We start from the raw sequence: 26,819 nt of genomic DNA, 5'->3' as shown, positions 1-26,819 counted from the left end.
CAGTGATGTCACCTGGTCTCTGCATATTTAATCATATTATATAGTCTGTAACCTGTACACCAGGAGCACAGAAAAACAAGAATGAAAAGCAACAGGAAAATGCAGACACAGGGTATCACACACAACATAGCAATGATTGAAAGTGATTACTCTTAACAGCCTATAAACTGGCTACAGCTACTCATTCAACTATCAAGTGTCACTTTACCTTAAACCTGCCTGTTTCAGAATTAAGTGTTAATATTAATCCTTGAGCATCTCTTTTCTTGAAGAAGTAAAGTTTGGTCACAAGATGTTCACACAACCTCTAAAGTGTCAAATTTGATTTGGTATAATAATAAAAATAACAATAAAGTCTACTTTTTGTTACAATTATTATTTATGCTAATATGATTTTAGTTTTTAAATTTTACCAGAGTTGCACACAAACACCGTCTCACACACTCATTGACATGTCATCGCACGCATTCACAGTAACAGCCACAGGCTTTGTTCCTTATTAAAGATACTTGGTGTTTTTTATTTACATCATATAAGACATAAGATGTGCCCTTAATGTCAGTCAGAAACCAACAGTTGTCATCATGCCCCTTCCATATACAGTGCACCTAATTCCAACAGCAGGGTCAAACGGGGTTCATTTCCAGGTTCAGTTTTGCTATGTTTACAACATAAAACACCAAAGTACAAGAGCCTCTGCAGACTTTTGAATGTGATTATAAACCACTGGGTCTCAAATGAAATGATTAATTAGTGCTAAATTAACCTATGGAAGCTACTATTTCTCAAAGGTTGGAGCTGAACATAGAAATACAAATCTTTTGGCGGACCCAGGCATCAACCCTCATTTGTTTCTGCTGTTAAAACTAGACAGTTAAAACAAGCAAAGTCCAGTTTCCCATCATCTTTGACCCTTTGTACTGTATTTCAGTGGGGGTGAAGCTGAACTTGGCAACAAAACAGTTTATAACAATGTCCTGCAAAAAACATAGCAACTTTATTCTTCAATAAAAATGATATTTTCATGCTATTTCAGTTAAAGAAAATGTTTCATGAATGCATCATCAAACAAAATCATTTAATTCAGTAAAACACAGAATGAAAAAGTAACAAAAGTGTCTATATTTTTTAAGTTCTTAAAAAAAGAAGAAGAAGACATTACCGAGCGCATGAAGGTTTTGTGGGACAGAGGTGCGTCGAGAAAACCAGCCTGCCTTTAGATGGATGAAACATACTGACAGAAAGTATAAAGCTGAAATAAAAAATAAGGACAACAAAGCAGAGATTCTTGTTTTGCTACAACTCACAATTCACTTTGGAATTATACCAAAAAGAACCTGCAAAGTAATCGTAATACAATTTCAGGTTTGTTTGTTTTTTCCCATTTGGAATACATTACATAATTAAAATTGTACAGATGTTGCTAATAAGTGGTGTTTGTAGTATCTCCTATTTTTTGACCCACACACGCACAAAGTCACGCAATCAGGCACGCAGACAACAGCTGGAGGAGTCATGGATGTATTTGGCTTTGTCTCACTGGATGTTGGACCCTCACACACTGACTTAACAGTATTTGTTCATGTTCATTATTTGAGACAATTTATACACTATAGCTCAGTTGTATTGCCATTGTTACCTTAAAGAACGCCTGTGTGTGAGTAAGTCACCGACTTGTGCATTGGTGTATCACTGTAAAGAATCAGTACCTGCAACACCTCTGCTTCTAAATAGACTTGTTAGATCAGGCCAAACATTTATTATTATGCCAAGAATCTACAGACTTGGAGATGTAAGGACTGGACACAAGTTGTGTGGGTGTAATGCTGGTGTAACGTCCTATTTTAAGCCTACCAGCAAAAATTTAGGCACTGCACTACATTTATGCTACAGTAGATTTATCAAGTATACATTAATTTGTCTATGCATTTTCGCCAGGATGACAGCTGGGAAGTACTTGTACATTTGTATGCGAAAGCCTGCCCTGTAAAAACCTTCCCCCAGGCTCAGTAACGCAGCTGTCAAATACACTTAACAAGGTTTCTGGGGGGTTATCTTACTGGTGGGTACAACACAGTAGTTGAGTCCTTCCAAAAAAAGAAATCAATGCAAATATTGTTGATTATTTGCAGCGATAACACAAAATTTTAGGTAGAATTTAAAGACACTTTGAAAATTGTGGTTTCATATAAAATCACCCTTCTGGTACCTCACAGAAAAGCTGTGAAAACTAACTTTATGGTCAATTAAAAAAACAATAACCACCTTTTTACTTTCCCTGGCTTTAAAGACCGACTTCCCTTGACTCTGGAAGACCTGATGAACACCATTATGTCTGACATACACGTTACTTTTGACTGATAGGCTTGACACAGTTTATGTAAAGAGAAATGCTAATCTTCTGAGCCACTGATGAATACTTACATAAGATGCATGTTTTGCTGATGTCTCAGATGGTTACTGCAGATTCTGGTTCTCCATGCATCATACAAAACGAATGGACGGTCTTGGACAGATTTTTTTTTTCTCTGCTGCCGCAAAGTGTAATAAAAATGTTTAGCAACCCCCTACGCAAAATAATCCACTGATTTAAGCTTAAAGTTGACAGATGTCTTTAAGTGATAAACTCTAAGCTCAAGATGGCAAAGCTGTCCCACTAAACAACGGCACCTAGTTTCATGTTAATAAAAAACTTTTTCGCTGTGTTGCAACTCGTAATATTTTTTTAGGCAAAAAGCTACGCTGCCATGTTTTTGACTGATGTGTTTATTGTCTAGCCAACTGTAAGCCCTCTACTGCATAGCATACACTTTAGAAATAGTCGTTTTTGTTAATAGGAAATGTGGGTATGATGGTGACACGTAAAAAAATATTTAATTAAATTAAAATGTGCAAGCTTTGTAATGCTTCCTCCCATCTGAGACTCTGCTGACAGAATTTTATGGCAATAATGAACACTGGCAGTTTAAAAGGAAATCTGTGCTGTTTGCCCTCTTAACACCATTTCCATCAGTTTGGAACAACACATAGTTGTGCTGGTGAATGTCTAAGTTAGAGGGCAGAAAAGGTATTTGTTATCTCTTATATCAATGGGTTTCAATGTGTAACCATTGTTTTTCCTCCCTGCTACTACTGCGAGCTATTAAGATGTGGAAAGCAGGAATAAAACCTGGTGTTCGGGCGTGTCTAAATACACATTTGGCACTTTTTTATTTTATCTTGTTGGGTTCAAGCAACAAGAATGTCATTTGGCAAGATGTAGTGAATTTGCGACATCCTATTTCTATTAAAATTATGAACTATAATCTGTGCAGGAGTAAACCAGTGACGAAGCCATTCTTTTCTTTCGGAACAGATGTTATTATCAGTTTATTAAGTAAGTTAGATTTAAAGCAACATGAGCAATAATGTGATGTTGTCAAGCATGGAAAGGAAGCAATGAGTACCGCTCATTTGGATTTAAATAACAGATCTTATGCATGTTTTTTGCTTGTTGGGGGCCATCCATTAGTAATAATTTCATTTAGGCTGTTATCGCTGTTCCCTTCATATCATAATAAAAACATTTCATTTAACATCAAATATATATCGATATAATTTAAACTATAACCCCGTATATATTTTTTTACCTTAATCAACCATTTAAACTGATATAAACATTTTTTTACTCAACTGTTTAAGAACACTGGCAGCACTTTAAAGTAACTATAAAATAATACCCAAATCTGCCGGGGCTATGAAATATACAAAGACTATTCAACTTCAAACCTTCAGCTCCCGCTGCATGATGATAGCTTATGAAGACTGTCTCAGATGAATTTGCTTGACATCGCTTGATTTTCTTGAGCAAATTATACTCAGACTACTACGTAATCTGAAACCTGGTGATTGCACCTGATAGGGCTAGTAGAGAACTGCATACTGTATATTAAAAATATAAAGCCGTTAAAACAGGTTATGTGTGTAAGTGTGAACTGTGTAAGATACGCATACTACGACTAAGTGAATAATTTGGCACAGTACTGTATTATAAGTACTATTTAGTGTGTAGTATTGGGTCTGGACACAGTCGAGTGAATGCAAATTAAAATATCTGAATTCTTTGAGGAAGGCTTGATTTATCTTGCCAACCAATCATTACCATCCAAGAGTGAAATGTACAACAAATACAAAAGTGGCTTAAAAGCATTGGCAAATGTCATTCTTCCTTTCATGTCATTAACCGTTTTTTAAAAAGTCATAAAACAACTTAAAACATGGGATAAATTGAGCGATCCCTATATTTTCTATAGTATATATATAGTTCAATTCATCTTATATCTGTCCAAATTTGAGCAATAAAAAGGCACTGAGCTGGGAATAATTTTCAGACCTACACATATAATATGCAATGAAATGGCTGGACTTGGGTTGGTTATAGTTTTCAGTAGGCTAGAAGTAGACAGACCTATAAAGTCAGCCTAATGCTCGTGGTTTTGGCATTTGTCCTTAGATGACTACTAAATTGTCTCCTTTGTGCCTCTCATTAATCACCCGCCACCACAACCAACTTCTCCTAGGTTGATGCTTCCTAATATAACAAGTAGCAGTTGTTAGACGTATGTTTGGTAAAGCATGACGTTACATAGAGACAGCTGCTAGGGGAGGAAGGGGTTGCTGTGTTGTTATCATCCTTGTAAAAGTGGCCATGATGCACAGCAAACGTTTATGGCAATGTTGCCATCTTGCAAAAATTCACCCAACTTTATACTCAGCACCCAGTTTGTTAATGGGAAGTGGATTTGTTCAATTTGCGCAGTTCCATTTCTATTGAGTGCAATTACGGTCATATGTTTGGTCTATCCCCAGGCTTTCTCCAAGCATTCCCGTGTTTAGACGCAGGTCAGAGAGAACCAGATTCCAGGTCTGGAGCTGAGGAATCCAGCTAGATCATGAAGGTTTATATTAAGGTTTCTCTTCTAATTGATTCCATCAGTACACTTCCCTGGGGGAGGGTCCTTGTGAGACTAGCGCAGTAGCTGTTCCTTAAGTCTTTTGAACCGTATCTCTTTTGCTCAGGAGAGACGAGGGCATGTTGTTCTTCTTCACTTATGATGAAAGCCTTTTCAAAGTTTCATTCATACAGGCCATCCCACAGGTCTGAATCAAAGTTTTTCTTAAATAATGCATTTGCATATCCAAAGATCTGTGTAATTGGTTTCCTGCACAAGTTCAAAATCCAGTCACTAACATAATAATTAACTGTGTAACCTGGTCTGTGTATGGGCTCTACAAACTTGTTTCTCTTAGAAACATGGTCCCAATACTGTAGGAGACTTTCCTCATAGAGGCCGGAGGAGCGGAGCGAGAGCTTGTCAGTGAGGCGTGACTGTGGGATGTGCCCGCCTCCAGGAAGTAACATGTCCCTGGGATCTCTTTGGGAAAATTCTCTGGGAGGTCCAGCCTTGAACGAGGGACAAATGAAAAAGAGCGGTCGTCTTTTAACAGTCTGTTGAAAAGAGACGAAAATAAGAGAAGATTAAAAAAAGTAAAACAGAGGTCAAGTAAAATAACATGAATATTAAATCAAGTTATGATCGAATAATGAGTCACACTAAAACAGTAACACCAAATAAAAAGCCTGTGAGGGCGTATACTTCCATAATTTAAGGTACTGTATACAGTATATATGAAACACATTTTTATGCAACATACAGCACAGGTACTTACTGATACGTTGTGGGACTAACATTGATACACCTGGGATGGCTTCCTGATTCAAACTTGCTGGCCAGCGTCACATTGTTTCCAAATAAGCAGTAGCGTGGCATTTTAACACCGACCACACCTGCCAGCACCGAACCTGTGTGAATACCTATCCTCAGCTGAGACAGAAAGGAAAGAAGGTGGTGGGAGAAGAAAAAAACAGAAGTGGAAGGTATGTTAAAGCAGTGAAAGGATTTCATGTGCATATCTTGGAAGCACGCATGCACTTGGCATTAAAACAGACTCTATACAGCGGTTTTACCTGAGTCTGTTTACAGTCCAAAGAATATTACTGTCCGCATCAAAGTTCAGAGCAAGGCGCCCAAACTGAACTCGTCTTGGCCTCTAAAATGAGTAAACAAACCTGCCACTGTTGCAGATGTTCATAAATTTGATTTCCCTGCTGAACCAGGCTGATGCCATTAATTTGTTTGCTGTCTATCCTGCAGTACAAAGGCTATGTTGTGTGCATTGATCCGATAAATGGAAACTGTAGCGTCGTAATCATGGTTCCATATTAGTCTGGATGTTATTACCTAATCTGATATCCTGGAGAAGCAGATTTTTTGAGAGATGAAAATCTTAAAATAGCATGAGCATGAGAGGGAAATTAATCAAATAAATAATTGATTTCATCTCCACTTGGTAGCAGATCCATGGCAGCAACGCGGTGTTCGTATTATAATCTGGCTGAAGCATGAATCTATAAATGGCTGGAGTGAAAGCTATCTGGCTATCGCTGCATTTCATGGTCACTCAACCAAGCATTTATTTCTACCACTCGGGGACAAGTCATTGTGGGGGTGTACATGTCTGGCTGTGCGAACAGACCCCTCCCAAATAAGCCAGTGCTACCGAGTCCTGAAGTATTTGAAGACTCTTTCTACAATAAGGATTTTAAAACCATATTTTGACTTATTCGACACACCAGGTAAGTATTCTTTTTACCTGGTGCAAGACCGGGCTTGTTATTTTTCGATTCAGTATCGCAAACCAAATTAGAGAATCAGATATGAAAATACACAATAAAATATATCCAACAGCTTTTACAACTTTTCCTAACTTTTACAGGAAAGTCAGACTTGTTTGGTCTTTCTTTACACACACTGGAGCGCATTTTGGAAAGCCCTTGGGAACTATTTTTAAAAACAACTCAGACGATCGACAGCGTAGTGAAATTGGTCCGGATACAGTGCTGCACTAAAACTTCCTTGCAATTCCGCTAGTATTTGTCCACAGTCCCCCATAGTTTGCATTGAAGAAATGGAAATTATTTGTCTCCCCTTAAAAGTACAAGTGTGCCTTTTGAAACGTGTTGGTTGCAGCAGTAAGGGAGAACTTTTTTCCTGTTTCTGGTTTCAAAACCTCTCAGTGACTGTCTGTAGACAAATCTGCATCTTCTGTGCAAACTACCAAAGCAATGACCCTCTTTACAACAATTTCACCAGCAATCTCCAGCAGACTCTTGTCAGCTGGTCAGGGAATACAAATTTTTCCCTAGAGACCAGAGGTTGCCACGTGGTTGCCAGCTGAACTCTAGGGCTGTATGATGGAGGTCCTACTAACTCCTGTCTCTCGTGCTGGTTGTAACTGAAGTTCACTCTTTTGTCACATCTTTTTTGCTTGCTTGGTTTTCATCTTGTATGTTGCTTTAAATCCTGTAATATCCCTGGCTTATCCCATTGGAGCTCTTGCTGTCATGCTGATTCACATTATTGCTACAGTTAGACAGGAAACATGCGAGACAGACATACCTACATCTTTACTACAACAAGTAGATAATAATAATAATAATGGATTGGATTTATATAGCGCTTTTCAGGGCACCCAAAGTGCTTTACAATGCCACTATTCATTCACACACTGGTGGAGGGAAGCTACAGTTGTAGCCACAGCTGCCCTGGGGCAGACTGACAGAAGCAAGGCTGCCATATCACGCCATCGGCCCCTCTGGCCAACACCAGTAGGCGGTAGGGTAAAGTGTCTTGCCCAAGGACACAACGACCAGGACAGAGAGCCCGGGGATCAAACCGGCAACCTTCCGGTTACAGATATGCTTCCCAACCCCCTGAGCCACGGTCTCTATATTTGTTTACCAATACGGTGCCGTGAACCTTGAATGTTGTGTCATTGCAACAGCGTGATTGGCTGATATGTTTTCTGGTTCTGCTGCTGATTGGCTCTTTGAAGGCTGGGAGCGGAACAACCGTGGTCTATGGTGTTGTTGGATGCTTTCATAGATTTCTATTCAAGATTCCTCATAATGTCTCTGGTGGAACCCAGTAGATTTCTAATGATCTGTTTGAGCGTCTCTTCACCTTTGTAATCAATGCCACACTGTGCATTCCAGCACAGTGCATGGTAGTCATAGCAACAACAGCCGAGTGGAGTAGTGAGAGAGAAGGAGCAAGACAGATTGAAAGACAATGGAGAGGGAGACAAAATAACCCTATAATTAGATGGCAAAACCTTGACAGCAGAGGCGGAGAGACAAAGGAAATGAGAGAGACAGAAAGCACAGGAGAAAGGTGCTGCTAGGTGCACTAGTGTGACCTATTTTTGTAGCTAAACCGCTTACAGATGGCCATGTACTTGTCTGTCTCTACAACAGACACTCACACAAACAAATCTACATCCAGCGCCCACACTTCTCTTTCTTTCTCAGTCTCAAAACACAGACACTGTAAAACTCATACACCCTTCCCCTCCCTTTTCGCTGTGAGTCAGCATCCATAGCACATGGCCTTCAGTGAGCCAAAGAGCAAATGGCGCAGCAGCGCAGACGACCAATCGCGTTCTAGCCTCTGGCCAAGCTGACAGAAGCACAAAGATGGAGACAGACTGAGACACAGAGAGGAGGGAGTTGTTGTTAAAGAGTGAATATTTCTCATACAGTCATTCAGCAGTTTGTAAGTTTTACTGAGGTAAAACACATTTAAGGAAACTGCTTTAAGGCTCAGTTAGGTTTCATTTTAACATAACATCAGTCATTCTTCGTATTGTAAGGTATAGACCCTATAGCATTATCTGAAAAAAATACCTAGTCATGCAAACAGTTTTAACGAAAAACAATTGTTGGCAGGACCACTGTCTTAGACTGCATTAGCTTTGGCTAGATGTACCGAAAAAACTGGGAGCTAGGGTTAGCCAGTGTAAGCAAAAGTGCAGCAATACTTAAGCAAAGTTAAGTCAGATTTGTAATTCTGAAACAGTCAGTTAGCTGATTAGTCAATCATTAAAAAAGTCAAATGGGTCCCGCCTCCTAAACATGCTATGCAACCATCTCTTTATAGCATTGCAAAACTGAATGTCTTGGGCTTCTGATTGTTGTTGAGACAAAAGAAGCAATCTGAATGATGTTGCCATGTGCTCTGAGAAAGAAAGAAAGAAAGAAAAAACAGAAGCCTTTTTTTAGACTTTGAAACTGGAAAAAATGCCTGTTAGAGATTATTCCCTAATAGGTGACACTTAATATTAAGTGCCTAATAATTTGTACCAATTCGGTGGTCATTGACAAATTTTATAGAATAGACGAGTAGGCATGCAGGGAGGAGCGGGTTGGTATAAATCAAAAAACTGTGCATTGCTATTTTCTCTTATCATCATATCAATATATTAGAGATTAAAATATATAATTCAGAGAGAAGTTGTTTGACAGCAACACAATGCATTTAGGCATGCAAACATTGTGAAGATAAGTTCAAAATGAGGATCAGGATGCGGAAGAAATGTGATTTAAATAAATGTGGCTTGGCTGCAGGTGTTGGAGTATTTGAAAAACTGCTGGTCTAATGAGATTTCCCCATAAAAACCATCAATGATGTTGCAGAGAGCAGTTCTCTGGGTGCAAATGCCTTGTTGATGTCAGAGGTCAGGGGAGAATGGCCAGACTGCTTGAAGCTGAAGAAGGCAAGAGTAACTCAAATAACCATTCGTTCCAACCAATATATGCAGAAGACCATCTCTGAACCTTGAAGGTGTTGGACTACAGCAGCAGAAGACCACGCCAGGTGCCACCCCTGTCCACTAAGAAGAACAAACTGAAGCTACAATTTGAATGTGTTCACTAAATTTGGTGAATAGAAAATCGGAAAACCATGCCTAGTCTGATGAATCTCCACTTCTGCTGCGACATTCAGAGGGTAGAGTCAGAATTTGCCATAAACAAAATTTAAAGTGTCCCATCGCGCCTTGTATTAATGGGTTATGCTGCCAGTAGTTGTGTAATGGTACAAGTTCAACGACCTTCAACATCAAAAGAGCCATTTTATCCCCTCCTACCAAATAACAGGAGAAAAAAAATAAATAAATAAAATATATATTTTTGTTTTCCCCAAACCTTGTCGGAACAACAGATGAGGGGCTAAGGAATAGTACCAACTGAGCATCGTTTACATGCAACAACCTGCCGGGTTGTTGCATGTAAATGTCCTATACAGGTTGCATGGACGTCCATGTCCATTTCTCAGTTCTGCAGATGCAGTCTCTGTTTGCTGGGGATAGGCCCACTAAAAAAGAATAACAACTGTTTAGTTTGAATATAAACCTGCATACAGAGAGTGTTAACACAGTGTGTTTTGTGAAGTATATTTGGTGAGAAAACCATTGAGGTTTGGGAACAGTTCCTATTAGCCGCAGCAAGCACTACATCACTCCCGTCCACACCTGCTCACCTACTCATACACCCACTCATACACACAAGCACACGCATACATACAGATCGTGGCATAGACCTGTAATTGAGGCAATAATGTAGATAAAAACAACATACGGCACAATGTTTGGTTTCTATACGTGAATCTCTCTTGACATCTCCTCTGTATATGTCTCTGTGTCACTCGATCAGTCTTCTCTCCGTGGCTAAACATTTTCTCTCACTCCTCTCTCACAGCTCTCGTGTTAGTTTGCATAACAGTGCAGCATTGGCTGGAGCTGAGTGCACTCGCTGAACACCATTTGTCATGCTGAAGTGTTGAATATCTTTATGCCAACATAAAGTGATGAGAGATAAGGAGGAGAGCATCACAAAGCGTGCAAAACAGGGAAAGCAGAACAAGACTGCATTTCGGGATGAAGGGAAAAAAGAAAGAGGTGAAATTAAAGAAAGGAGTTTGAGCCAGGCTGCGGAGGAGTCGGCGGGGAGATGAGGAGGCGGAGGTGAAAGATAAAGAAGGGAAGGGGAAAATAGAGAGAGAAAGTGGGAGAGCAAGAGAGCAGGCCAAAAATGCTTGGCAAGGTCTTTCTATTTTAAGATGGATGGACAATGTTAGGAGCATGCAGTACACAGAGCAGCATTCTCTCTGTTATTTAACATTTGTCCATCTTAGTCTCTCTTACACTTATGCCTGGTTTGTGGGTCTTGATGTTTATTGTTCCTCAATTTGTTAAAGTCACAAATATCCATTTTTGTCTTTTAAAAAAGAGCTAATTAATTTCATATTTTGCAAAATTGTACTAAACCAGAAGTACTCATTACTCAGTATCTTTTATTTAGGACTTTCTAAATGTTTTGGTTATTCCCAATAAGAAAAACACTGAATATCAAAGCCTCAGCCTGTAATACGATTTAATACAGCAAAGCCTCCAAAGCCACTTTGGCATCGTAAGTGTGCTGGGTGACCTTCACAGTGACTGGACTAAGGATAGTCATAAATAAATCATTCCCTTTTCCTTTTTATTCGTCTAAATTAACATGAGAGGTTGAAACTCGGTTCACTCCTTCGTGACTCTTTGCTTCCCTTCCTACTTAAAATACTGTACTCATCATTTTTCCCGCAGCTTTCCTTCTCCTCTCTCTTTGAAGCCACACACAATTTAAAGCATTTTTAAAAGTACAGTGAGACCACTGTTAAATGCAGTTCCACAAACTAGCTTTCATTTTCGTACCTATGAAAATGAGCTGATAAGTGATCATTTTGCGATGATGTGTCAAAGCTCACAACACCAACATGATGTGGACAGTACCACTGTTACTATTTCAAGTGCAGCTGTTAAATGTGGCACTATATGGACACATTACACCTACAGGAGCTTCTCAGCCATAAAAACCCAGGCCATGAAGCACCAGGCGCACAGTTTTTAACGCTGATGTTAATGCCCGAGGAGGTTTGGATCTCCACAGCTACTGAGTCAGCAGAGTGTTGCCAACTTTTCCGCACTACACGCCTCAGCACTTGTCAACTCTGCTCTCTAACTTTACTGTTACTGTGGTTCTCGAACACTCCCACTTTGCAATAATACCACTTACAGTTGATCATGAAATATCTAAGAGAGGAGAAATTCCACGAACTGACTTGTTGCAGTGGTGGCATCCTGTTACAGTACTAGGCTCAAATTTAGTGAGCTCTTTAGAACAACCCACAATTTCACAAATGTTTGTAAAGGCGGACAGCGTGGCTACAGGCTGGATTTTATACACCTGTAAAAATGGGACTGGCAAAAAAAGACAAACTTTATAGTTAGGGCAATCCTCCCTCCCTTAGTTATGTTGCAATAGGTCCAGGCTGCTGAGGGCTTCCCATGATGCCATTTTCTTCTTCACTTAACTTTTTTCACTCACCTTTTTCTGTTTATACATCTCTCTGCATTTAATCATTCATTATTATTAATCTCTGTCTATTAATTTCTAATCCACAGCATGTCTTTGTCCGATTTTGGCAAATGAGCCTGGTTCTACCGGAGGTTACTTCCTGTTAAAAGGGAGTTTTTCCTTCCCGCTGTCGCCAAAGCTCTTGCTGATAGGGGGGTCATATGATTGTTGGGGTTTTCTCTGTTTTCTCTTTATTATTGTAGGGTTGTCACCTATATTGTAAACCCGCCCTGAGGCAACTGTTGTTGTGATTTAGTGCTATATAAAATAAATTGAATTGAATTGACTGTAAACATCTGAATTCCAAGATTAAGAGATTAGATACTTTTGTCCATATCCTGTAGTATATTTTTCTAGCAATATAACTGTATTAAGTGTTCCTTTCACACAACAATAGAACAACAATAGGACATAAAAATGTCCATAAAATACAACAAACTTATGTGTTGGACCTGGTGTAAAAAGAAAGATAAAAAAAGAGTATTAACTGCACCAATGTCAGCTAAGCAACACTTAGGCTGTCTTAAATATGTTGTTGGCTTGGGTAAACCATCTTAACATATATTATTTATTGATTAGAAAACATGGAAAAATTGAGAGATAGAAAAAGTAACAAGGGAAGAATCAAGAAAAAGGAAAAGGGGAGCCTATCTTTACCTGTGTTCTTCTCTTCCTGGAACACTTTTTAGTACTAAAAATAAATGACTGCACATAGTATGCACAGTATGTTTTGTCACACATGTTGATATCCTGGGATAACAGCTGCAAAACTAGAATTAATGCAGGATTAAGAGTGTTTTTTTTTCTTCACTTAAATGCACACTGCATATAAATATGCTTCTTGTTCAAGAAAGGATCTTTAAAGCATCTTTAACCAATGTGTTAATAGTGCTAACTGGCTGATGAAATTTTCAAATTAAGCATGCAGTCCAAAGCTTCACAATAGCTGGCTAATTCACGGCACTTCTAAATAAAGTATTCGGTGCTTGGCTTAAGGGTGGTAATATGCCAAGAAAATCTCTTGGCAATTAATAAATGTCACTAACGTCTTCATATCTTTTCAGATTTTTTCTTTCTGTTTCTGGCACTGCTAGAAAGTCTCACAAAGTCTTATTTATAATTATAACCACAGGACATAAAAGAGAAATGACTGCAAACAAAACTTGTTAAGGAAGCATTATCGTAGTGCAGAGGCAGCTCAGTGAATGGTGCACTCAAACTAAGGTTTCATCTTGTTGGAAGTGGATGAATCAGAGAAAACTGTTAAAAGGGAAATATAAGACTAATGAAGCTTATGTGAAAACAAACACTTGCACTTTGTTGCATGCAGTCATTTAGCTACTGTTATGACTGAATGCATTGTTTAAACTGCCATGGAATAACGATTGATAACCAGAGAGGATACGGTGAGATATTTGGGATTCTGATCAGCAAGTAACTGACTGATCACACTTGGTTTGATAAGTCCACATTGTCAAGAATGTCAATATCTGGGAAGTGAAGAGATAAACAGCATCATTCGGCACCAAATTGTAACCACAACCTTACAGAAGGACTTCGGATCAGCTTAAGTTATTTTGATAACAACCAATTCAGCAGAATTTGCCTTTTAGTATGATTTGCTTTACAATTACACACACACATGAAGTTTGAAACGTAAACCTAGGTACAGGATCAACAGTAGCACAAGATTAAACTGTATATAACTTATTCAGGAGACAGCTTTCTATACAAAAAATAGATAAATAGCAGGAAAAAAAGGTTAGGGATGCAGAATAGGAGAGAATAAACAGACGCTTTCAACCCCTTTAGCAAGTTGAAATTATTATAAGGGACGCAAGATGGAAAATGAATGAAAACTCACCTTGATAGGTTTACCGTCAGGCGTCAACACTTCCTCTGAAAGCTCCATCATCTTCAGAGCCATGTGTGCAATCGGCTTTGCATGACTATCAACCTTCTTGTGAAGCCCTCCTGCCACACAGTAGGCATCACCTATTGTCTCAATCTGCAAAATGAAGAGTGGCTATGAGTACATGTAACTATGTTAAGCTAAAGCTGAAGGACTTCAATGAGTAAGGAGCCTTTGCAGAGCCCAAGTGGGTGTTCCTCAGCTGTTGGACATGGTTGGCTGAAGTGACTTGTGCTGGCCCATCTCTGCCCAAAAACATTTGAGGAATGCTCACTACTTCTCTGCAGAGACCTCTCCTTGCTCTCATTCCTGATAAAATATATAAACTACAGCATATCTCTCTTGCCTTAGACAAAAAAAAGTTAAAATGTTTTTAACTCATTCACTGCCAGCCATTGGCAGTGAATGAGTTAAACCCATTGACTCATTCACTGCAATTGACGGCTATAGACATCAATGGCAGTGAATGAGTTAATCATGATAAAATTATCAGTATTGTATAAAACCAATCAATTGTGGGTTTATTTTTTATCTGTTTTCCTGGAAACCATGAACATTTTAAAACTTTTTGTACTTAACCAGGATCAACCTAAAGCTTACATTCAAGTGGAAAAAAATAATTGTTTCTACTATGGTGAATTGCTGGTAAGTGAACCTGATGATTGTCCTATATATTAACCATTGTTATGCTTCCCTGTTAATGGGTTGGGAGGCAGAGATGCTTGGATCAACCTAAATCCACTCACTGGCCACTTTGTTATTTACACCAATTCAAATCGTGAGCAAATCAGTGCATTTAGGCATGTAGACACAATTAAAACAACCTGCTGAAGTTAAAACTGAGCATCAGAGTGAGGAAGAAAGATGATGATGAAAGAAAGCGTTAAGTGTTTCAAAGACTGCTGATAGCCTCGTACACAACCATCTCCAGCTCTCAGATTTACAGAGAATGGTTTGAAAAAGAGAAAAGGCAGTTAGTTCTGGGTGAAAAAGTCTTGTTGATGTCAGAGGTAAGAGGAGAATGTTCAGACTGCTTCAAGCTGATAGGAGGGCAACAGTAACTCAAATGACCACTTGTTACAACCAAGGTCTACAGAAGAGCATCTGTGAACATATAGCACATTAAACCTTGAAACTAATGGGCTACAGCAGCAGAAGACCACACCAGGTGCCATTCCTGTCAACTAAGAACAGGAAACGTTGGGTTACTTAACGTAATCCCTGGTTCTTTGATAACAGAGTGAGGTGTTTCACTATGGGAATCGCCTCGGCGTGACCAACTACGGAAGCTCCAATGACACCACGTCTGTCTATGACAGACCTGTCGAGCCGTGCTCAGGGCTCCGCCCCCTCGTACTAACACGGCCGACCAGCTCCTCCTAACTCATTCCAAGCAGATTTCTTTCCGTGCCTAAGCAAGGAGGGAAGTGTTGGTGAAACACCTCACTCTGTTATCAAAGAACCAGGGATTACGTTAAGTAACCCAACGTTCTTTTTCTAACTTCGCTCGGTGTTTCACTATGGGAGATATGGCCCACTCCCGGATTGCGCCAGCTCCCGAAGCTACTCTCCAGTGCTACTCCAGGATCTCAGGTCGAACCTGAGGCACCAGAATCCAGCACCATCTGAGCCAGGGATGACTGTGCAACATCCAGCCGATAAAACCGGACAAACGTGTGCGGCGTAGCCCAGCTTGCTGCCGCACAAATATCCTGGACTGATACACCTCTGAACAACGCCCAGGATGTGGCCACACCCCTAGTGGAGTGTGCTCGGAGTCCCGGGGGGGCCTGCAAGCCCTTACAGCTATAAACCAGAGCTAAGGCCTCTACAATCCAATGAGCTAGTCTCTGGCATGATACGGGCCTGCCCTTGTGAGGGGAGGCCCAGGAAACAAACAGCTGATCCGACTTCCTGAATCCAGCTGTTCTGTCAACATAAGTCCCCAAGGCCCGGACAGGGCACAAAGTGTTCAGCCTCTGCTCCCTCTCGGAAGAGAATGGAGGGGGGTGAAAAGCTAGGAGCTCTACTGTAGGGCACCTGTATGATGTTTCCAACACTTTAGGGACAAAGGCTGGGTTAGGCCTCAGGAGTGCTTTAGTGAGTCCCGGGGCCAACTGTAGACAAGAGGGGTGAATAGACAGAGCCTGTAATTCACTAACTCGCTTGGCTGTGGTTAGAGCCAACAGCAGAGAGGTTTTAAGAGAGAGAAACTTCAACCCCACTGCCCCAATAGGCTCAAAGGGGTGGTGGGAGAGGGCGTCTAAAACGACTGACAGATCCCATAAAGGGACCAGTGGTCTAGAAACTGGGAGCGTTCGACGCGCTCCTCTCATGAAGCGACCTACAAGGGGGTGCTGCCCAGCAGGTTTATCACCAAACCCCACGTGGCAGGCTGAAATAGCTGCTAAATAGACCTTTATAGTGGAAAAAGCTTTCCTTTTGTCCAGCAAGTCTTGAAGAAAACACAACAGCTCCACCACTGAACACTGAAAAGGGATAATCTGCTTTTCATGGCACCACTCTTCAAAAACACGCCATTTACTGCTGTAAATGGAACGGGTGGAGGAGGCTCTGGCATTCTGAATGGTTTCAATAACCTTCGGAGGCATGCCTGCTGCCTTCAAATTCCACCTTTCACGGGCCAGGCCCAGAGAGCAACCTGGTCTGGATGGGGATGGTATATCTCCCCCCGCGCCTGAGACAGAAGGTCCCTGCGGATGGGGAGTGGCCATGGCTCGTCCACCAGAAGCTGGATGATTTCTGCTATCCAGTGTTTGGATGGCCACCGTGGAGCTATTAAAATCAGAGACAGCCCCTGATCCCTCACTCTGATCAGTGTTGGGGAGATCAGGCTGAGGGGAGGGAAAGCATACAGCAGAGTTTTTGGCCAAGGATGGGCCAGCGCATCCACGCCCAGTGGCGCGTGTGCGTCTGACAGGGAGAAAAACAGGGGGCACTGTGTGTTTTCTCGCGAGGCGAAGAGATCTACGGCAGCCCGGCCGTATCTCTGCCAAATCTGCTCCACCACCTGTGGGTGAAGCCTCCATTCTCCGAACAGTGGATTTCCTCTGGACAGGAGGTCCGCCCCCCTGTTCAGAATTCCTGGCACGTGAGTTGCCCGAAGGGAGAGGAGCCGAGTGCTGCTCCACATAATTATTTCCCTGGCTAACCTGTGTAGCTGCCGGGAACGGGTGCCGCCCTGGCGGTTGATATAAGCAACTACAGTGGAGTTGTCTGTTTTCACTAAAACATGTTGACCCCGGAGATACGGCAGAAAATGCCGTAAGGCTAGGAGCACCGCGCGGAGCTCCAGCACATTTATGTGATTCAGAGTGAGTCTCTGTGACCAAACGCCATTCACTGCTCTGCCCATCATAGTTGCACCCCAACCTGACAGGGATGCATCTGTGGTCAGCGTCACCCTGGATGATACTGCCCCGAGCGGTACCCCCGCCGCGAGAGCTGTCGGGCTCCTCCAGGGCCGGAGAGCCGCAATACACGGCTGCGTTATTTTTACACCACGACTGAGATGTCGGCGAGGGCACAGCTGCAGAGAAGCGACCCACCGCTGAAAATCTCTCATCATAAGCAGCCCCAAGTGTACCACCGATATCACCGAGGCCATGAGGCCGAGACAGAGTTGGAACCGCACGACTTTCCCCAGCTGAAAACGGGAAAGACAGTGAGTGAAGGATGCGATCCTCCGCTCTGAAAGTGCGATACGATAAGAGATGGAGTCTATTCTGAGCCCCAGATACTCTGTAAACTGTGCGGGTTCCAAGTGGCTCTTTTCCAGGTTGATAGTGAACCCAAGCTCCGTGAGGTGATTCACCACCACCTCGGAGTCTTTGATCGCCTGCTCGCGCGATCGTGAGCATATTAGATAATCGTCTATGTAAGAAAATATTCTGATGCCGCTGTTCCTTAACGGAGACAGCGCTGCCTCCACACATTTGCTGAACACCCTCGGAGCTAAGGATAGCCCGAATGGGATAGTTTGAAACTCGTACGCTACGCTCTGATAAGCGAACCTGAGATATTTCCTGTGTGGAGGATAAATGGCGATGTGAAAATATGCGTCTGATAGGTCGATTGTAACAAACCAATCGCCTGTGTGAATTGAGCGACAAAGCGTCTTGTGTGTGAGCATTCTGAACGTGTACTTTCTCAAATGCTTGTTTAACACACGCAGATCCAGAATAGGACGGAGCGACGTTCCGTCCTTTTTCGGGATGAGGAAATAGCGGGAGTAAAAGCCCTGCTGAGCTTCTTCGCTGGGAACCGCTCCGATCGCCTGTTTGTGTAACAGGGAGGATATTTCCTCCTCCAGCACATTCGCTGAATCGCGACTGGCCACAGAAGCTAACACTCCGCCGAATCTCGGTGGTTTTGCCGCAAACCTGTAACCATGGGAAATGGTTGACAAGACCCAGGGATGAACTGCGCATGCGCGCCACCGCTCCAGCCGCGCTGCGAGCGGGCCTCTGAAGAAGCGGTAGCGTGACGTCACCCCTGTCTCCCGGAAGGAGTTGGGGCTCTCCCCCTCGGGAAGAGCGTGAGCTCCCCCCGCTGGGAACAAAGACAAATTGCAGTGATTTTCTTTTGTTTTTATTTTGAAACTGGGGGGACATTCTGCCCTTGGCAAACTGCCTGGCTGCAGAAATGCACGTTTTATTTCTTTTGTTACCCCCAAACCACAGTGAAGTGTCTGGTGACTCTGGGCAGTGCTTGGTGACACAGACAGAGTGCTTAGAAGTGTTTGGTGACACTGCGCCATTTGTCCACAAGTCTGTCCTCCCTGAACTGGAGGAGGAGACTGAGAGGGTGCTCCTGGTGAACTGGAAACTTCCGGAGACCCTGAACTTTGGAGTGATTTGGTTACCCCTTCTAACACCTTCCTTCTCTTTGGGGAAGAAAAGAGGGGTGACACAGAATGCGTGTGCTAGGCTGACCGCTTCTTTTTCCCCTCTCCGGGGTGTGACGGCTTGTTCTTTGCAGCAACTGCTGCAAAGGAATGCTTGCCCCAAGGTCTTCGGTTCTCTACCTTGGCCTGGTGGGCACCCTGCTGGCCTCCTGCTCCTCTTTGCATTCTGACCCCACTCTGTCTCCCTCTCGCAGCTGCTGCTGTTGCTGCAAAGCCAGCTCTTGGCACCTGCTGGGGCTGAGAGTTAGGTTTTCTGGGTAAGCAGAGATTGAATGCTTCACCCTCCTGCTTTCTGCGGGTGCTTGTTTCTCTCATTCTCTCCAGGGCTGGGCCAAAGAGACCCTTGGTTGGGTCATAGGCTGCATCCATGACCTCAGCCTTCTGTGCATCACCCAGGCCTGACAGGTTTAGCCACAAGGCTCTCTCACCCGAGACTGCAAGGCCCATAACGCGACCACACCCTTGGACTGCTCCCCTGGAGGAGCGAAGAATGAGATCATTAACCACGCAGATTTCATCCCAGAGGGCTGGGTTCGGGGAACCCGAGTCAAGCTGACGGCCCATGTCTTCCAGAATTTCTGCCTGATATGCTGATAGCAGTGTGACTGCATTAAGCGAGCACACTGACTGTGCAGCATATTTGTATGTCCTTTGATAAATAGATGCCGTGAGGCGATCTATCTTGTTGGGCAAAGAAATGCTAGAAGAAGCTGAGATTGCCCTGCGGTTAGGGTGAAGGTGATACGCCACTGAAGGCTCCACTGCTGGGGGTTCAGTCAGCCCCAGTTCACCCATCCCCTGGATCTCAAGCTTAGAGCAGCCCTTGGTCGGAAGCTTGCTTTTAAAAGGGCTTGACCAATAGCGACTCATTTCTTTCATGCAGGCTGGGACTGCTGGCAGAAGCTGCTTTGATGGCGGCAAGGCTGGTGGGAGCCTCTTGCCGTCGTACAAGTCGCGTTCTGCCCCTTCGGCATCCTGGGCGGCTGGCCATGGGATGCCTAGCTTGGCAGCAGCCCGTTACAGACCTCGTACAAATTGCTGTCCACCAGGGGTGCAACTTCAGCCCCACTCGGTGGCCTGGACTGCTGGGGAGGAAAGGTAGAGTCATCCTCCTGTTCCTCATCCATGTCCTCCAGGTCGAGGAGGTCGGAGTCGGCATCGCCCTCCGCGTCCTCGCCACCCGGCTCGCCCACGTTTTGATCGAGGAGGTCCTCGAACGATGGGGGCATGAGCGGGGACTCTTCTTCCATCATGTCCGCCCAGCTTGTGGAGGCTTGCGGATGACGGATATCGCTCGTAGCAGTAGCAGCCGACAGGCAGGGGTCCTGACTGTTCGTTACTGCTACTCTCAGCCTCCTTTCCAGGACTTTCTCTGGCATCAAAGCACAGTGTGGGCATCCCTGAGGGTCCGCCAGTGAAGCCTGAGCATGCTTGGCACCCATACAGACGATGCACATTGGATGAGGGTCCCTGCCCGAGATGGTGGCACCGCATGATGCGGGGCACGGGCGGGATGCAGCCTCTTTAGCCTTCGGCTCCGACCTTTTGGCGGGCGTAGGAGCCGTAGACATGGTTAGCGGAAAGGGGTGAGACTAGGCTACACCAGGCTCGTCTCGACACGTTAGCCCGTAAGTAGCTAGGACTAGCAGCGGGTGTTAAATCCGATCTAGTCGCGGCGGGAGTCAGCTCGTCGTGATACGTTAGCTGCACTCCGCTAGCCAATATCGTTAGCAACTTAATGCTAACCGAACCCTACGTCGACCAACAAGCTAATGCTAGTGAGACGCTAATGTGGTTCGTGGCCTGCTAACAAGTTAACGAACAGCTCGCCGTAACGCGTTAGCCCGAGTCACACAACGTCGGCTACCTTGCTAACTAAAACCAGGAACCGCTGGGACAGCTCGCCTGACGCGGTTGCTGTTCCACAGTGCAACTCTAAGTACACTTCTTTCGAAGGACTTACTCAGCACGATCCAAACTGGAACCGGAAAAACTGCGTTCGGCGACGTACTCCTACACGGGACGCCTGAGAACTGTTAAGCAGCTAATCAAGTTAGCCTGGATGCGCTGAGGGAGCTCAAAGTAGTTTCTCACGGGAAGAAAGCGAGAATGAGTTAGGAGGAGCTGGTCGGCCGTGTTAGTACGAGGGGGCGGAGCCCTGAGCACGGCTCGACAGGTCTGTCATAGACAGACGTGGTGTCATTGGAGCTTCCGTAGTTGGTCACGCCGAGGCGATTCCCATAGTGAAACACCGAGCGAAGTTAGAAAAAGAACTGACGCTACAGTTCAATTGGGCTCACTCACTGAAAATTGGACAGTAGAAGATTGGAAAAAGTTGCCTGGTCTGATGAGTCTCCATTTCTGCTGCAACATTTGGATAACAGGGTCATCATGAAAGCATGGACCCATCCTGCCTTCTCTCAACAGTTCGGGATGCCAGTGGTGGTGCAATAGTGCCTCTGAGTACCAACTGAGTACCGTTTCACTAGCTGGGCCCACGTCCTTATTTTAGGTTTGGCAGCATTTTTTAGTAGATAAAGATGAATGGCTTAATCTAGAATTGAGCTGCAGTTTGGGGAAGGCCTAGATGGGCCTGGCAGATCCCCATGTACTAATGAGAAATGAAGAAGTGAAAGAGTTGAAAAAGGGGAGGGAGGTTGGGACACGAAGAACTGGGGGGGTCATATATAGATAAGACCCAGAAAGGGCGTGTTTGGAGGTGTGGTCCTGCTCCTGAAATTCAGATCATTTATCTCCAATTAACCAACACAGTTTGCTCACCATGTTTATCCCTTTATGACCGCAGTGTACCCCATCTTCACATTATCATACTGGTGCCATGTCACAAAGCTCAAATCATTTTAAACCAGTTTCTTGAGCAGAACAATGAATTCACTGTATTCAAATGGCCTCCATCAGACCTCAATCGGTTGTTTCTGTGATGTGGTGGAACAGGAGATTCACATCAGGGTGTAGCTAACAAATCGGCAGAAACTGTGTGATGTGTACGAATACCAAACACGTCACATTTTCTGTGCTCATCATTAGTTTTTCCAATCCCCATTGATTAATGAGGATTTTACACTTAAGAGAGGTTTCACCTCTTCTCAAGTATACTGATTCTGTGTAATATCCAAACTATGACAACTGCTGCATAAACAGAAGAAGATTTAAGCCATAAAGCCAAGTATTTCCTAGTCTGCAGTAGCAGCAAGTGTAAACAGTTTAAGAACGCACGTGTCAATAAAGCAAACAAAGTGTCACTTTCATGGATGTCTCCACATGACAACACAAACTAGGTGTCATGGACACAGACTTTTAAAAAATGGCACAGAAGTGTGTGTTTGTGTGTGTGTGGTGGTGGTTGGGGAAGGGGAGTAGAGAGGCTTGGAGACAAACTGCTCTCATTAAGGCCTGCCACCGGCTAAATCATTTCGACAGTAACCATGACAATGGCGACATATGGGTGATTCAGTCTCCTCACCATGTCCTCCTGTTTCTGCTTTCTCTTTGACACACACAAGCTGACACCCTAACTCTTCCCCTGCTATACACATATACCTCGTTACATACAGTCAACTTCCCTGCCTTCACCCTCTGCATCTCACTTCGCCGTGTATCTGATATGTGTGTGACACTTCTGAGAGAGAACACAGTAACAGCGCATTTTTATGGGAAATTGTATGCTGCCGTCACGCTCACTGAGGTACCAAGGTAGAGATGAAAGATGACTGACGATGGCGATGATGGAGAGGAGCGAAGGTGGAAAAATTGAAAACAGGTAAAAAGATTGGAAAAAAAGAGGACGTGGTAACAGAAAGTAAAGATGAAAAAAGAGGAAAAGACAGCAGACTACAGTGATACAGTAACTAGGCATAAAGCCACACTGTCAGATGGACAATATTGACACATCTTTGTTAAGCTCTCACAGACTGGCCATTAATCAGTTACTTTTTCCACAACACAAGTGCACCCACACATGAGGGCACGTACACACACAGTGCACGCACACGCACTTGCACAAACACAGTGACACACCCTGAAAAGGCTGGCTCGTGTGGTAACACTCCAAAGATTCCAAGAAATGAGGGCTCTAACTTTCTGGGAAGGTTTAAATTTGGGAAAACAATCTTAATGAACTCATTTTACACAAGTATACTCATTAACCGGTAAAGATATTACATTTGCAACCAAATCAAACTGCTCCTCCCTAAATAATATTTCACAGTTCTATTATTACTACATCCTATGAAGGAGGCGGATATCTTTCGGTCTACTGACCTTATAAACATCCAGAATGCCACACTGGTAGTCGAAGCGTGTGTAAAGTTCATTCAGCATGGAGATGACCTGCATAGGCGTACACTGAGCGCACACGGCAGTAAACCCCACAATGTCTGAGAAGAGCATCGTGACGTCATCAAACTTGCGAGCGGGCACCGGCTGACCCTGCCACAGCTTCTGCGCCACATCGCCCGGAAATATGGAATAAAGCAGGTCCACGGTTCTCCTCTTTTCCTCTTCCAGTGCCTGATGAGTCCGCTCTAATGTGGCCTGGAAGAGAAGAGCGAGAGGTTGTGCGCTTTGCTTTGAAGAGGGCACTGATGACAGAGATGCTGAGATGTGGGAGTACTGCATCAAATTTTTTAAAAATGCTGGTGGATGCAAATGTATTTATGTGTGATTGTTTTTTCTGGATTGTGTGTGTCTGTATATGTTTATTTGCATCTCTGGGTAAGCTTCTTAGTGCTATACCATTGTTCAAGCAGGCAAGTTGACTCAGACATAGCTATTTATAACACTAGCCTGGGGGTGTAGTTGCAGTGAGAGTGATGCAATGAACAGACGCACAGGATTGGGTCAAGACTCAGTGACTTGCTCAAGGGTACTTTGAAAGCAAATTATGAGAGGAAGTCCCAGGAGCCACATTTTTTCCAGGCAGTATGCATTAATACAGTCAATATGGAGCTTTAAGTAGCCGGTACAGCTGAGGCACTGGATTTAATTTGTTCACTTCAGTTGTTCGCATTGTGGAAAAGCTCAAATAAACATACTGAATATTTTTGTGTAGTTTCACCAGTTTAGGCGCCATGACTTGGTCTCTGACAAACTGAACAGCAGCAAAGAACAAGGTGAGCCTCACATGAAGTGAGGCAGTCAGTAGGTAGTAGAGGAAAAAGAGAGAAGAGTAGCTTGCTGTAGACACTCACTGTGTTAAGACTTCAACAAGCAGTGAGCCGTAACTCTCAACATTGAGTTCATACTTAGCATCACAAGAAAAGATTGCAACGTAACAAACACATGAGTGAAATGACTATAGCTTAAGACCATACACTTTCTTATTCTTGATATATGTTGCTAGCTAGTGCTAACCCCCCCCCCCAAAGCCCAAACAGCTGGTCTGTCCTTAATCTGACCTATAAATGTGCTTCTGGATGAAGCACAAAAACACAAAACTTCACTCGTAAACCTTTGTGGAAAGCCTTCCCATTAGTTAAATGGGTAAATTAGTTACTTTGCCAGAGCCTACACTGTCAAGCGATTTACCTTGAGTTTATCCATTCTCTTCTTCAGGCCATCCTGAGCCTTGGCCTGCTCCCCAACCAGGATAACATCCCGTGTGGCATCATGGATGGGGATATCTGACAGGTGGAGACCTCTGCCCATCAGCTCCTCCAACTTATCCACACGGGGAGAGCCCAGAAACATCACGGAGCACGACTCGGGCACATGGATCATCTGACCCTTCAACTCCATCACCTGGCAGGGAGAAGAGTTAAAGAGGCAAACGTCTATTTACTTTTTCTTTACTTAAAGAAAGCAGGCAGACTGTGGTTTTGACATCAGCTTTGTAGCTTTAAAACGACAGATTCTTGTTATCATAACCATGTTCAATTAATACTAGTAGCAGACAAATAATGATCTACAGTACTTGTACTAATGAAACAAAAGTGACACGTTTGGATTATGACTGATAAAAGACCTACTGATGTTTTTAATATCCAGCTATTATCCAATATCAAGCCCCATTATAGTCGTCTAGATATAGCTCAAGGTCAACAGCTGTTTATTCGGTGGCTATTTGTTGGATGTGCTCAATATTAGTTTTCAATAAAAAAATTATATGCAATCATACAAATAATAACATAATGAGTCAAAAAATTGCAGTCTGCATCCAAATGTACATATACATAATGCTGTAACTACAACACAGATTAGAATTACAGCAACAGCAGATTACTATGATTTAGCTAACGTTTTGAATAAGATTTTGAAAGGCAAGATCAAATGTTTTATAATGTATAAATGCACGCAGACTTCTTGGGAAAGGGTCTGTAAGAACTGGATAAAGTTTATTAGCATTAGCAACAGTTACAATGTTAGTAGATCCATGGACAACAAAAACTTCAGCCAAAGAAGGCTAATACTGGTTTGGAGAAAGGTCAAAAGATGTGGTCAAGTTGGGTAAACTGTAACAAAAAAAAAAAGCGACCCAATCCATAACCGGCAGCTCTACTGCCAACAATATCTTCACAGTATCAGAGAGATTTCAGTGAGGTTTTAATAGCTTCTGACATTTTGCTCACAAGCACTTACACCCAATGACAAATGTGTGCAGGACCTGCTACATGTCCTTACCACAGGTGTGAGGAACATAAACAAAACAAGCCACCTTTTGCTCTTTGCAGACATAATGTAGAAGGGAGAGACTGAGGCGAGCATGGATGGCAGATTTACAAGGAGATAGTGAAGAAAGGCATTACCGCCCTTTTGAACATGACTCTGAGTTGTGTCATGATGCTAACTAAGTGCTAGAGGCCCTGTGGATTAGCCCCTTTTAATTTTTCTCTCTCCTGCTCAGTCCTTAACCCTGCTCCTTCCTTTTTCTTCAGTTCCTCTTCTTCATTCTCTCTTCACTCGTCTTTCGTTCCTCTCTCTCTGAACTCGTCTCTGTCTGCTCCATTCCTTCTCGCTCTCCCTCTTTCTCCATAGTGTCAGATAGATTATTCCGCCAGTGAGCACACTGCAGCCCTGTTTTATTTATAGCACAAGGCTCTCCTAGGTCTGCATAATACATACAGTCTACATCTACACACAAACACAGCATTTCCCCACACATACATCGAAGAGGGACACACTCACGCGGCCTGTGACTGTCTGTTTCTCAGAAATGCCGACAGTCATACATACAAAAATGCATGCAAACATATTTGCACATATGCAGGCTGCAACTCATAGGATCTGAATCTTGTTGTGATTCAGTTCAGATGAAAACTACTGGTTGACAGAGTTCATCGCACTGGAAAAACAGTCATGTGAGCATAACTGCTCGTACACGCCGATGCACGCGCTCAAATGCACGCAGAGAAAAAACATATGCCAACCTGAACAAATGTCTTTGTGAGCTGCTGTTTCCTGAGGTTGAGCCTGGCCAAGTGGGAGGGCCTACACGTCTGACATACTAACAAGTATCTCCATGGAGACTGTGACATCAGTACAAATATACTACTCTCCGTCTTGTCGGTCTCTACGCAGCCTTTAAATGCTTTTTTTCTGACTCTTTCACATGATCAAAAAGTAACACTGATATTTTTTTCTCTTTGAAATCTGATTTGCATGAAAACACAAATTATAAATTGATCTTA

At 43.2% G+C, this 26,819-nt stretch overlaps 1 protein-coding gene across 4 annotated transcripts in view; it reads right to left on the bottom strand.

Annotated features, from left to right (window-relative positions):
• Window positions 1-348: 348 nt before the first annotated feature.
• Window positions 349-26,819, bottom strand: part of gucy1a2 (guanylate cyclase 1, soluble, alpha 2) — a 54,739-nt gene continuing 28,268 nt past the window's right edge. For all 4 annotated transcript variants that reach the window (XM_082501996.1, XM_082501997.1, XM_082501998.1 and 1 more), the window contains 5 exons: window positions 24,721-24,933; window positions 23,455-23,727; window positions 14,199-14,342; window positions 5,710-5,864; window positions 349-5,488 (listed from right to left, as the gene is read on the bottom strand). In XM_082501996.1, coding sequence (XP_082358122.1) covers window positions 5,269-5,488; window positions 5,710-5,864; window positions 14,199-14,342; window positions 23,455-23,727; window positions 24,721-24,933 — 1,005 coding nt within the window. In that variant the 3' untranslated portion in view covers window positions 349-5,268. The remainder of the gene's footprint in view (window positions 5,489-5,709; window positions 5,865-14,198; window positions 14,343-23,454; window positions 23,728-24,720; window positions 24,934-26,819) is intronic.

This window comes from Aulonocara stuartgranti, assembly GCF_965226115.1.
Source record: "Aulonocara stuartgranti genome assembly, chromosome: 14".
Classification (NCBI taxonomy): Eukaryota; Metazoa; Chordata; class Actinopteri; order Cichliformes; family Cichlidae; genus Aulonocara; species Aulonocara stuartgranti.
This window is presented reverse-complemented; position numbering and strand designations above follow the sequence as displayed.